A 12473-nucleotide genomic window follows, 5' to 3' on the forward strand; every position below is an offset into this window, starting at 1 on the left:
TCCATTTGTGTGCTATTTAATCTGCAGGATTTGGCCTGCTATGCTGGAAATTAAAACAAGAAACTGCCTGGGTTTGAGGACCAAAGACTTCTGTTTTTTGCTTGGCTTCCAACATACCCTGATAAAGTTTTGGCAGGAGTGAGCTTTAGAGATGTGGGATTGTTCTCTTTCTTGTCCCCCTCCTGTCCCTCCTTGTTTCTCTGTCTTTGTTCTGGTTCAGGGTCTGAGACAAAACACTGTCCCAGATTGGGCACCATGGACTTCTGTTTCTGTCGCTGTGGTTCCAAACCTTTCAGTATTTCTAAATTTTAGCAGATGTGGACTTTGTTCTCCTCTTTCTCCCCCTCCTTGTTTCTATGTCCTGTCTTTGTTTTGGTTGTGTATTGTAAATAAGAAACTGCCCAACATTTGACCCTCAGGACTTTGGTCCCTCCTCTATCAAATATATGAGTACTGTTAAATTTTAGCAGATGTGGCTCTGAAAGTGCAGGTTTTTCTCTTTCTCGTCCCTCATCCTTGTCATCTGTTTCTCCTGTCTTTGTTTTGGTGGACGTTGGAGGCAAAAACATTCCCTGTGTTAAATGCTGAGGACTTTTATTTTGTTACCGTGGTGTCAAACGTATGAATATTGTTATACTGTCAGATTTGAACTGTGCGAGTGCAGGCCTTTTCTTTTCTTTGTCCCCTCCTCGCCCCCCTTGTCCCTCATTTCTGTCCTGTCTTTGTTTTGGTTGGGGGTCAGGGGTCAGCACTGTGTGCTGTGTTCATTTCCAGTTTCCTCTCTGCGGTGGGATTCCCCTGATGGATACACTTCCCTTTCCCAGCCGACGCTCTGAGCTCAATTTCAGGGACATGTTGACACTCTGAGTTACATGCTGCTCTTCATTCAGGGTTTTAGATCTCGGTCATCTCTGCAGATTTAGTTTATATTCAGATAGAAAGGGGAGGACTGGCATTGTGCTTCATACTGTAAACACATAGGAACCTTTTTTTATCATTGCTTTAATGTCAAGGAATCATGGCCTGAAACAAGTGGCACCATTAGACTTAAAAAATGATTCCCTTAAAGAACAAGCCAGCTGATATCAGAAGTCCCGCCCCTTCTTGATTTTGATTGGTTGATAAGAGAGAAGTGACACTAATGAACAGAGTTCTAAAAGTTGTTTTATTTTCAGCTGAGGTTCTGTAACGATGGTCGTCAAACCCTGGTTCTACTATCAATAACATCTGTGCTTATCCTGTATTCCATGTTAAAGAAAATATTTATTTTTCATGCCTGTTTGTCCTTCTTTTCCTCATACTGATTTTTTTAGCAGACAATAATCTGCTTAAATCCCTTTCTGGTTGTACATAACCTGATTGGTCTGCCAGACTGAGCCCCGTCTCTACTAATATTTATTCTCAGAACTTTGTTAATACACCGCGTTTTTTTGCACATTAACTGCTGGGTAGGGATTTTATAGATATTGTCTCAAAGCAACTAGACTTTCTCTTGCAGGTGAACAAAACTCCACATGTAACAGGGTCTGGGTTGTGGAAAATGAAGACACTATTAGATACTGCTCACGGTTTCTGTCACATAACATCATTTTATATTATCCCTGGTGAAAGTACAGTTTCCTAAAGGGGAAGCCTTCAGCAGAATCTACTGGAGGTAGCATGCTCTCCTAACTCTGAATTTAACTGCTGCAGGACAGTTCTCCTCCTCATCTACTGAACTCTGTCGTAGAAAACACTCCCAAACTCTGTTACATGTCCTGTTTGTTAAAACTACTGAAGTGAAATCCCTTTGCTAAATCAGTAGAATAAGGGCGGTTTCACATAAGAGACCTGAGCCTGGATCCTGGTACACTTGACCCCAAGTAAAGGCATTTCTAAATGCTGTTTTATCTGTTTGATTGATAATGTGCACTGCCACAGTGGGAATAAACAAAGGCCCTAATGTTAATCCCATAAACAAAACTCATGAAATAATAAACCATGTGTGGTCAGGTTTGGTATCTGTGAGTTTCCCCGGTGAACTTTCTCACAGGCACAAAGAGTTAATGTTTTTATTTTATTTTGGCTTTTAATATAATTTCATTTGTCTTTCTGTTGATCAGGACCAGCGGCATGATGTGGGTCAGGGTCTGGATTTTCCCTCCACACTGCCTCCTCTGAGGAGAGCCAAGTCCCTGGACCGGAGGACCACAGAGTCTGTCATGACGGTGAGTAGAAAAAAATTTACCTCAACAACATCACCTGTCTGCTAAACACAAGTCATCCACATGTTTTTATAAGAAATGGTCAAATCAGCTTTAGGTTTAAACAGGCAGAGGGATGGATGGATGGATGGATGGATGGATGGATGATGGATGGATGGATGATGGATGGATAGATGAATGAATGATGGATAGATGGATGGATAGATGGATGGACGGATGGACGGATGGATGGATGGATGGATGGATGATGGATGGATGATGGATGGATAGATGAATGAATGATGGATAGATGGATGGATAGATGGATGGACGGATGGACGGATGGATGGATGGATGGATGGATGATGGATGGATAGATGAATGAATGATGGATAGATGGATGGATAGATGGATGGACGGATGGACGGATGGATGGATGGATGATGGATGGATAGATGAATGAATGATGGATAGATGGATGGATGGATAGATGGATGGATGGACGGATGGATGGATGGATGGATGGATGGATGGATGGATAGATGAATGAATGATGGATAGATGGATGGATTGATGGATGGATAGATGGATGGATGGACGGATGATGGATCGATGGATTGATGGATAGATGGATGATGGATGGGTGGATGAATAATGGATGGATGGACAGATGGATGATGGAAGGATGGATGTATATTCATGGATGGATGGATGAATGGATGGATGGATAGATGGATGGACAGATGGATGATGGATGGATGGGTGGATGGATGGACAGATGGATGATGGAAGGATGGATGTATATTCATGGATGGATGGATGGATGGATGGATGGATAGATGGATGGACAGATGGATGATGGATGGATGGACAGATGGATGATGGATGGATGGGTGGGTGGATGAATGATGGATGGATGATTGATGAATGGATATTCATGGATGGATGGAAGGATGGATAGATGGATGGTGGATGGGTGGATGAATGATGGATGGATGGATGTATATTCATGGATGGATGGAAGGATGGATGATGGATGGATGGATGATCGATGAATAAAGGATGGATGGATGATGGAGGATGGATGGACAGTGGATGATGATGGATGGATGATAGCTGGATGAATGGATGGATTTGTACATGTGTGGGTAGACTGATGAATTGATTAGTAGATGAATTAGAGTTTCTTAATCATGAAGGAGATTTCAGAGCCAGCTGTTCCATTTACACACATCACAGATTGATAAACATAACAAGGAGAAGGCAATAACCAAAAATATGTAGGAAATGAGTCAAATATGTAAATTAAAACTTAAAACAAATGTTTGTACAAAACAAGAACCAGATTAAATACACTGCTTAAGTAAAAAGGGAACACTGAAATACCACATCCCAGATCTGGATGAATGAAATATTCCAGTTGAAAATCTTGATTTATTACATAGTGGAATGCGCTCAGAACAAAATAACATAAGAACAATCGATGGAAAACAAAGTCCTTAACCCATGGAGGACTGGATTCAGAATCATACTAAACATGAAAGTGGAAAAATCAGATTACAGGCTGATCCAACTTCTGTCAAGTTCCTCCAAATCAGAATGAGGCTCATTAATGTGTAAGACTTCCACGAGACATGACGTCCCAGAGGTGCTCGAGTCCATAGCATCAGTGCCTTCATCACACAGGGGTCAGAGTTAAATTTTTAAACCAGAGGAAATCTGTAGACCTCAAACCAGTGGACCAGTTTTAATAAAAATATGACATAAGCTGGCGGGCCGGGTATAACTGTACCACGGGCCGGATTTGGCCCCCGGGCCTTGAGTTTGACACCCCTAGTTTATAGGATTGTCTTGCTAGTTGCCTCTCCTCTCCACCTGTTGTCTGTCCCAGTTGCACTGCTAACTGGACAGGCTGATATCCCAGGAGTGTGACTGACATTTTTACAATTATGTGTTCCCCTATTTTTTATCAGTTTTTATAAAAGCAGCAAACATACTGTGTTAGATTAAAGAGGATGAAGTTAGAGAAATTAACCGCAAAGGGTCGCCTGTAATAGATTTGTTCTACATTTTGCAGCTTTGCAGTAATATTTGGTAATGAAGAAATCTTGTCATTTAGTCTGAACACGTATGGATCCTTAACCTGATGAAGGGTTTTATTTATCTTAGAACCGTTCCCTTTAATCTAGAGAATGTGATCAATGTGCTGATAACATGAGACCAGGGTTAAACCGTCACAGCGGACTGTTTGGTTTGTCCCACAGAGCTTCTGAAGCTTCATGAGAGCTGCAAACAGATCGATGGGCGAGGAGACCGGCATTATTTAGCAGCTGATTCAGCTTAAGAGATGGACGGGGTTAAAATGAGCTCTAATTGTTATGAAACAGAAAAAAAGACTGGTTTGGTTGGGTTTAGCAGACAAAGCCTTTTCTGTGGTGCTGAGCTGCAGGGTTCAGGGTCGGGCCGTCAGCTGTTAGAGAGGTCAGCGAGTGTTGTCGGCCTCGGTTCAGTTAGGTAACAGATTCAGCAGAATTAAACGTCAGACGTCCCTGTGGAGGCCGATGACGTTAATGCATGCTACAGGAAAAACAATAAATCAAGAAACCTCTCCAGACATTTTGTAAATCTACTCACCTACATACAGGGAGACTTTTCTCAGTGTGTTTTATATTTAAACATTAAAATAAGGGAAAGATTGTTGATATTTATATGTTATAATAATGACAGAGAGATATGCTGAGCTAAGAGTCTAGCAGTGCCCCTTTAACAGCTTTTCTCCCTGCCTTTTCTCCATCTAAAAATGCCTCTCCCTAATGTTTCTTTGACGTTGTGGTGTTGTTGTGAGGGTGTGGATGTTGTAGGATAAACCTCCGAGCTGCAGGGGGCAGCACAGCCCCCTCCTCTCCCTCTCCTCTCCAGGTTATTCTCCTTCTTCTGCTCCGTCTGTGTGCAGATTTCCCCGCTGTGCTCCACGTCTGTGCCATGTTTAATGTCAGCGTTTCTGTCGGAGTGTTTCACTCTTTCCCACTGCTTCCTGAGGTCACGGTGCACATGTGTGTGGTTTTCCTCCACCTTGGTACTGATCACTGGGTTCAGCTGGATCCACAGAGCGCCAGCAGAAGTTGATCCTTTCCTGTGTTTCATATTCAAACAGATTAAATATTTCTGATCCACCGGTCGGGTCAACTTCTCCCCTCGGCTGACTGAGCATGTGCGTCTGTGCTCGTCTTTATTATACTATGATGATCATCGGCTCCTTAGATGTCTGTAATGTGTTTTCTGTTGTTTAGTATCTGAAGGTAAGTGGATGTAATCTGCTCCAAAGCTTAAAAAGAAAAATGAATGCAGCAGAGAGCTCAAACATGAGAGATGGTGTTTATTTTCTGACTAAAGTGTTTAAATCCTCTAAAGTGTGAAGTTTACTCTGAGATCCAGAGGATTTTCTGATATGAAGAAGGACTACGCTGAGGGCAAACAGAGTTCAGGAAGACTAACTACATTTTTACACTTTAGTAGAGCAGGAAAGGAAGTTAACATGAATAATGTTGGATTTCAGTGGGATTATTACTCCGTGTTTGACCTGGCTGCTGTTAACCTGCTAGGTGAGTTTAGTTTTAGAAGAGCTAAAAAAGAACAAGACTATTGTTCTCAGTTACTTTGATTTAAATATACTTAAATTAAATTACTGCTTTATAAATATACTCAGTTAAAAGTACAGAGTTTAAGTTTTGCTTAAAGTATGGAGCGACTTTAAAGGAGTTGTACACTAAAATCTGATCCTTCCTTGGCAACATGAGAATATTGATCTACTACAGTCATGGACAAAAGTATTTGCACCCCTGGAATTTTTCCAGAAAATACACACTTTCTCCAAGAAATTGTTGCAATTACAAATGTGTTTGGTATACACGTTTATTTCCTGTATGTGCATTGGAACAACACAAAAAAACAGAAGAAAAAAGCCAAACTTGACATAATTTTACACAAAACTCAAAATTGGGCCGGACAAAAGTATTGTCCCTCTCAATTTGATATTTGGTTTCACACCCTTGGGAAAATAAAACTGAAACCAATCACTTCCTATGACACTGACACTGGGCCCTACATTGCGGCCCAAAATTTTTTGATAGTCTCCAGATTTCACGATTCCTTGCACACAGTCAAGGCACCCAGTGCCAGAGGCAGCAAAATAACCCCAAAACATCCTTGAAGCTCCACCATGTTTGACTGTAGGTACTGTGTTCTTTTCTTTGTAGGCCTCATTCTGTTTTCTGTAAACAGTAGAATGACGTGCTTTTCCATAAAGCTCTACCTTAGTCTCATCTGTCCACAAAATGTTCTCCCAGAAGGATTGAGGCTTACTCAGATACATTTCTGCAAACTCCAGTCTGGCTTTTTTATGTCTCTTTGTCAGCAGTGGGGTTCTCCTCGGTCTCCTGCCATAGCGCTTCATCTCATTCAGATGACCACGTATGGTCCCAGCTGACACTTTTGCACCCTGAGTCTGCAGGACAGCCTGAATTTGTGTGGAAGTTGACTGAGGATGTTTATCCACCATTCCAACTATCCTGTGTTGCACTCTTTTGTTGGTTTTTCTCTTCTGTCCACGTCCAGGGAGATTAGCCACAGCTCCATGGGTTATAAACTTCTTGATTATATTGCACACAGTGGACAAAGGAATTTCAAGATCTCTGGAGATTGTTTTGAGATTGTTCATATTTTTCCACAATTCTGGGCTATTCTTTCTATTCTCTATGCTTGGTGTGACACACACAGACACACAACACAAAGGCTGAGTCAACTTTTAGACATTCTAACTGGCTTCAGGTGTGATTTCTAGATTGCCAGCACCTGTTACTGCCACAGGTGAGTTTAAATGAGCATCACATGCTGGAAATAAAATGATTTACCCACAGTTTTAAAAGGGTGACAATCATTTTGTTCAGCCCATTTTTTTGAGTTTTGTGTAAAATTATGTCAATTTTTTGCTTTTTTCATCTGATTTTTTTGTGTTGTTCTAATGCACATAAAGGAAATAAACATGTGTATACCAAAACATTTGTAATTGCAACAATTTCTGGGAGAAATGGTGTGTTTTCTGGAAAAATTCCAGGGGTGCCAATACTGGTAACGCAGCTCCACACCACTGAATCCATACCTGTACGATTATAGTATTTATCTAAATGATCCTCCAGTGCCTGCATGATTATTGAGTCCTGGACCTTAGATTATTAAAATCAAATTTATGAAGTCCAATATCCAAGCAGCCATGACAGAGTACCGATGTCAGCCAATGAGGAGAAGAACAGTTAGTTTGGTCAAACTTCACAACTACACCGTCATCTCAGCCAGGATTTCAGCCTGCTTATTTCCTCTGTTTGTCTTTGCTGCAGATATAACACAGTCGTCTAGTGTGAGGGTTCAGAGGATTGTAAGATAGAAAATCGTTCCAAACTGTCTTTAGAATTGTCTCCTCAGGCCAGAAAGAGGTAAACGAAGATGGCTGGTTATATCCCCAATAATGGTAACAGCTTAATAAATAGGTCAAAGGTCATTAGGTTAGAACAAATACATTTGGCTCTGTTCTGTCAGGTTTGATCAGTAAACTACATAAATATCAGGTTTTTGCAACAATAGGGGACTTCTGTGAGGAAGGGTTCTCAGCTGTTCCTAAGTACTGAAGGTTTGGGGGGATTGAGGGAAAAATATTGAACATGATAAACTGAAAATTTAATACTTTAGTCACAAAATAAACTTTATCCTTAGTAATCTCCCCTCTAGAGTGTGTTTCCTCTGAGGTCTTTTTGCATGTTAAACAGGATTTCTCTACCCTGGTTTCTCATCATCTGCTCTGTTTTCTTCTTTTTTTAGCCGGATCTATTAAACTTTAAGAAAGGCTGGATGGTGAAGCTGGACGAGCAAGGACAGGTACTTTATGATCCACCTCAGTGAATAACAAACAATGCTTATTTTTCTGATGTTTGACTCTCTCGAAGCAGGGATTTACATTAAAAACTTGAGAATAATCTTAGTGCAGGTTCTTTTCTTTGTGAGTGGTAAAGTTCAAACGACTTCTGATTGGTCCACCTGAAGCTCACCTGAGCGTCTGCAGCTCTCCGTCCTTTCAGCTGTGGTCAGACTTTGATGTCTGTCTTCAATGGACTGAAAGGGCGAGGAGGCGGAGCCTAAAAGCTTTAAAATCTTTGTTACATGTAATAAAGTCAGAGTGAAGGCGTTGGCAGAGCAGCTTTATTGATCTACTCTCTAAACACCGATGTTCTGTCAGATCACCTGAGTATGCTCTCTGGGATTTATGTTTGTTTGTTTATTTTAGTGGAAGAAGTTCTGGTTCGTTCTGACCGATCACAGCCTGAGATACTACAAGGACTCCATCGCAGAGGAGGTCGGTTTGATTTATTTCAATTATTATTATTTTACATTATTTATCATCTTCGTCTCCTTGTTAACTCATTCTGTCTCCTCTCCTTCACTGCTTTCCTTTTCCCCTTTATGTATGACCTGTCCTTGTCTCCTCTGCTTTTCTCCTCAACTTGTCTTCTCTCTATATCTCCTCTCCTTGTCTCCTCTCTTTGTCTCTCTTCTTGTCTCCTCTTCTGGTCTCCTCTCCTTGTTTCCTCTCCTCGTCTACTCACTATATCTCCTTGTCTCCTCTCCTTTCTCCTAACTATATCTCCTGTCCTTGTCTCATCTCTTCATCTCCCCTCCTTGCATACTCACTATATCTCCTCTCCTTGTCTCCTCTCCTCGTCTACTCACTATATCTCCTCTCCATGTCTCCTAACTATATCTCCTCTCCTTGTCTCATCTCTTTATCTCCCATCTTTGTCTCCCCACTATATCTCCTCTCCTTGTCTCCTCTCCTTGTCTCTACTTCTGGTCTCCTCTCCTTGTCTCCTTTCCTTGTCTCCTCACTATATCTCCTTGTCTTCACTTCTTCTCTCTTCTCCTTGCCTCTTCTTCTGGTCTCCTCCCCTTGTCACTCTCCCATGTCTCCTAACTATATCTCCTCTTCTTGTCTCCTTGTCATCTCCCCTCCTTGTCTCCTCACTATATCTCCTCTCCTTGTCTCTCTCCTTGTCTCCTCTGTGTATCTCCTCTCCTTGTCTCATTCTTTGTCTCCTCTCTTCATTTCCTCTCTGTATATCCTCTCCTTGTCTCCTCTCTTCATCTCCTGTCCTTGTCTCCTCTCTTCTGCTCATGTCCTCCCTTGTCCTCAGGCGTCTGATCTAGACGGCGAGATCGATCTCTCCACGTGTTACAGCGTGACTGAATATCAGGCTCAGCGTAATTACGGCTTCCAGATTCATGTAAGAGGGCACTTGATGCTATTTCTCATGTATTTGGGTGTTTTTTAGGGGTCAATATTTATTATTTTTCATAAATCTGTTAGTGGTTCAGAAAAGTTAAAATCAGAATGAATCCTGGATTCACAGCAGATTATTTTAACCAATAGTAAACATTTATTTAACCTTGACCTTGTTCATACAACAACTGTAGCTTTATTTTGAGTTTTTGAAAAGTGCTCTATAATAAAATGTATTATAATTATTATGATTATTATGATTATTATTTTATATTGTGCTGTATTTACTGCAGGCTAATATTTTTATTTCCTCTTTATTTGTGCCTTTTGATGCTCAGACTCAGGAGGGTGTGCACACTCTGTCAGCCATGACGGCAGGAATACGCAGGAACTGGATCCAGGCGGTGATGAAGAATGTTCGACCCTCCACTGCTCCTGATGTGGCCAGGTCTGTTTGACACGCCTAAGTACTACACATGGTCTATACCCAGAATAAACCAGATTAAACCAGGTTAAACGGTCTACAAGGGCCTGGATGCAGGGCCGATCTTTGATCAGAACAGGATGAAACTCTTTAAAAATCACTCATTTCACTCAAAAACAGCATTCTAACTCTGACCTTTCTTCAGCTCCACCGAGGACCATGGGTCCTTCTCTCCTCTGGAGGGTCTCATTCGGCCTGACGTCACCCAGGACTCGCCATCCTCCGAGGCCTCGTCTGTGGAGCGAGAGCCCGCCCCCGGCGTCCCAAAGAGCCGGGCGAGGGAGCGCAGGAGAGAAGGCCGCTCTAAGACGTTCGACTGGGCCGAGTTCAGGCCCATCGCTCAGGCTCTGGCCCAGCAGAGAGCTCAGGAGGCAGAGAGCCTGCAGGCGGAGCTGGGAGAGCTGGAGAGGAGCCGGAGGAGGGAGGAGAGGAGGAAGAGGTACGAGTCGGTGACCGGCTCCATGGTGGAGAACTCAACCGGCAGAGAAGGAGGGAGGACAGAGGGCGGAGAGACGGCCGTGGATCCTTTAGAGAGGCAGCAGAGGGTGGAGGAGGTCATCGAACAACACTGGCAGCAGGTGGAGAAGACGCCCATACGGGAGGAGAGGAGGGTCCCTCTGCGCGGGACAGGGCAAAACAGAGAGGCAGCCGACCTGGAGCAGCTGCTGGAGAGCTACAAACAAGGGGTACGGTCACGTTAGAGCTTAGAGAATAAGAAACAGGTCTTTGTAGTAGCAGTTCATTTCAATGACCTGTGGTTTAAAGTGAAAACAGTCCAGGTGTTTACATCTGAGATTGGAACAGCATCAAGCCAAGCAGGCTGAAAGTGAGTCCAATCACTGGTGCTGCAGCTTTAAGGCCTCGTCCACATGTAGGGGGGTGAAAGGGAGGTTTTCCTTCTCTGCATTAAAACAGTTATCCTGTCCACATAGTCTACTTTCTCAAAAACATTTAAATCCCTCTGAAAACAGAGAAGAACCTGTTTTCAAAAATATGTTAGTATCAGACCAAAGCTTGATGAACTCTTCCTGTATTTTGGCGTGCAGATGGAGGAGCTAAAGGCCCAGCTGGAGAGCTGTCACCAGCAGCTCCTGGACTCTAACAAACACAAGCAGGAGCTGGAGCTGCAGCTGAGGACGGCGTTGGAGCGAGAGCAGGACATCAGGACGGGCTACATCTCTCCGGTGAGTGTCCGCGCTCTGACCCGGGTCTGGGTCCAGGAGATCCTGTGTTTGATCCGGTGATGTTTTAAGTGAGCAGTGTTTTCTCCTCCATGTCGTAACCTTCTCTGCATGTTTTTTACTCCAACTGAAGACAAACCAAACTGACATGAAAGCAAACAGCCAGCTGCAGATCTGATCCTCTGCATGAGTTCATTGCATGATAAATAAACAATCTTAAAAACCTCTAATGACTACATCAGCTTCACTAGTTGTTCTCTGTTACAGGCCTGTAGCTGAACTCATGCTAGCAGTGACTCAGGATTATTGATTATTGACTAAAGATGTTTGTGTTTGCTGACGGGATGTCTTTTAAAGGATTATTTCACTCTAAATTAAAGAAGAATTAAAATAAGGTGCATAGAAAAATGTTTGTTACTGTTTAATTAAAAAACAATCTCATAATTTTCTTATATTGCCGTTTATGTTTGGTTTATATGTCTTCCTGAGTTTCTTTAAAGTTTGAAAGGCATGTAGATATAAACTTTCACTGATTTGTGAGGGCTGCAATCCTGAGCTCAGTGGTTTCTCAGCATCTGCTGCTGACTGTGACAGCAGCACAGAGTCAGTACTTTCAAGTACTTTTGGAGGGAGTGTAGGTCTGTTGGTCCGGCCTACAACTCTGCTAATTTATCTATTTATCTAATTTATTTTACTGTTGATAGATACTGATATTCACAGCCAAAATGTCCAATGTAAATATCAGCAGAAATGTTGATATCTGCCCATACTGATATCAGGCCCTAAGAAAATCTAATATAGTTTTTGTCGGACATTGAAACCCCTGATATATTTTTCCACTGTGGTTAAATCTGTCAAAAACATCTGTATCTGCCTCTCAGCTGTAGAAAGCAGGGACTCCAGGTTTGGTAGGGTGCCTAGAAAACATGACCATGATCTGGTACCAGACTCGGGACAGAGAATAAATGCTTGGACTAAAAGTTAAATCTTAAATGTGAGGACTTTTTATGGACTAAAACTAGACTCAAATGTTTTTAGTTTTCATCAACTAAAACTATAAATAGGGGTGCACCGATTGCAATTTTCCGGCCGATCACCGATCTTTAAAAAGCCTTACCTGTCGATTCCAAGTTTGGCTGATACTGATTTTTTTATAACTGACAGCATACATCTTCAATGTTCCAATCGTATTTTAGTGAATAACAATACCCGTGAGACAATACAAACTTGTTGTTTTAACTGCACATGAGGTAGTTCTCTCAAATATAAATGAAAAGGTTAAAGCACTGCTGTCCAAACTA

At 42.2% G+C, this 12473-nt stretch overlaps 1 protein-coding gene across 4 annotated transcripts in view; it reads left to right on the forward strand.

Moving 5' to 3' along the window:
- LOC121528066 (myosin phosphatase Rho interacting protein) overlaps window positions 1-12473 on the forward strand; it is an 85902-nt gene that overhangs the window by 46621 nt on the left and 26808 nt on the right. For all 4 annotated transcript variants that reach the window (XM_041815195.1, XM_041815194.1, XM_041815196.1 and 1 more), the window contains exons 9-15: window positions 2103-2207; window positions 8055-8111; window positions 8518-8586; window positions 9422-9511; window positions 9846-9955; window positions 10137-10677; window positions 11038-11175. In XM_041815195.1, coding sequence (XP_041671129.1) covers window positions 2103-2207; window positions 8055-8111; window positions 8518-8586; window positions 9422-9511; window positions 9846-9955; window positions 10137-10677; window positions 11038-11175 — 1110 coding nt within the window. The remainder of the gene's footprint in view (window positions 1-2102; window positions 2208-8054; window positions 8112-8517; window positions 8587-9421; window positions 9512-9845; window positions 9956-10136; window positions 10678-11037; window positions 11176-12473) is intronic.

The sequence above is a fragment of the Cheilinus undulatus genome, linkage group 20 (genome assembly GCF_018320785.1).
Source record: "Cheilinus undulatus linkage group 20, ASM1832078v1, whole genome shotgun sequence".
Lineage (NCBI taxonomy): Eukaryota > Metazoa > Chordata > Actinopteri > Labriformes > Labridae > Cheilinus > Cheilinus undulatus.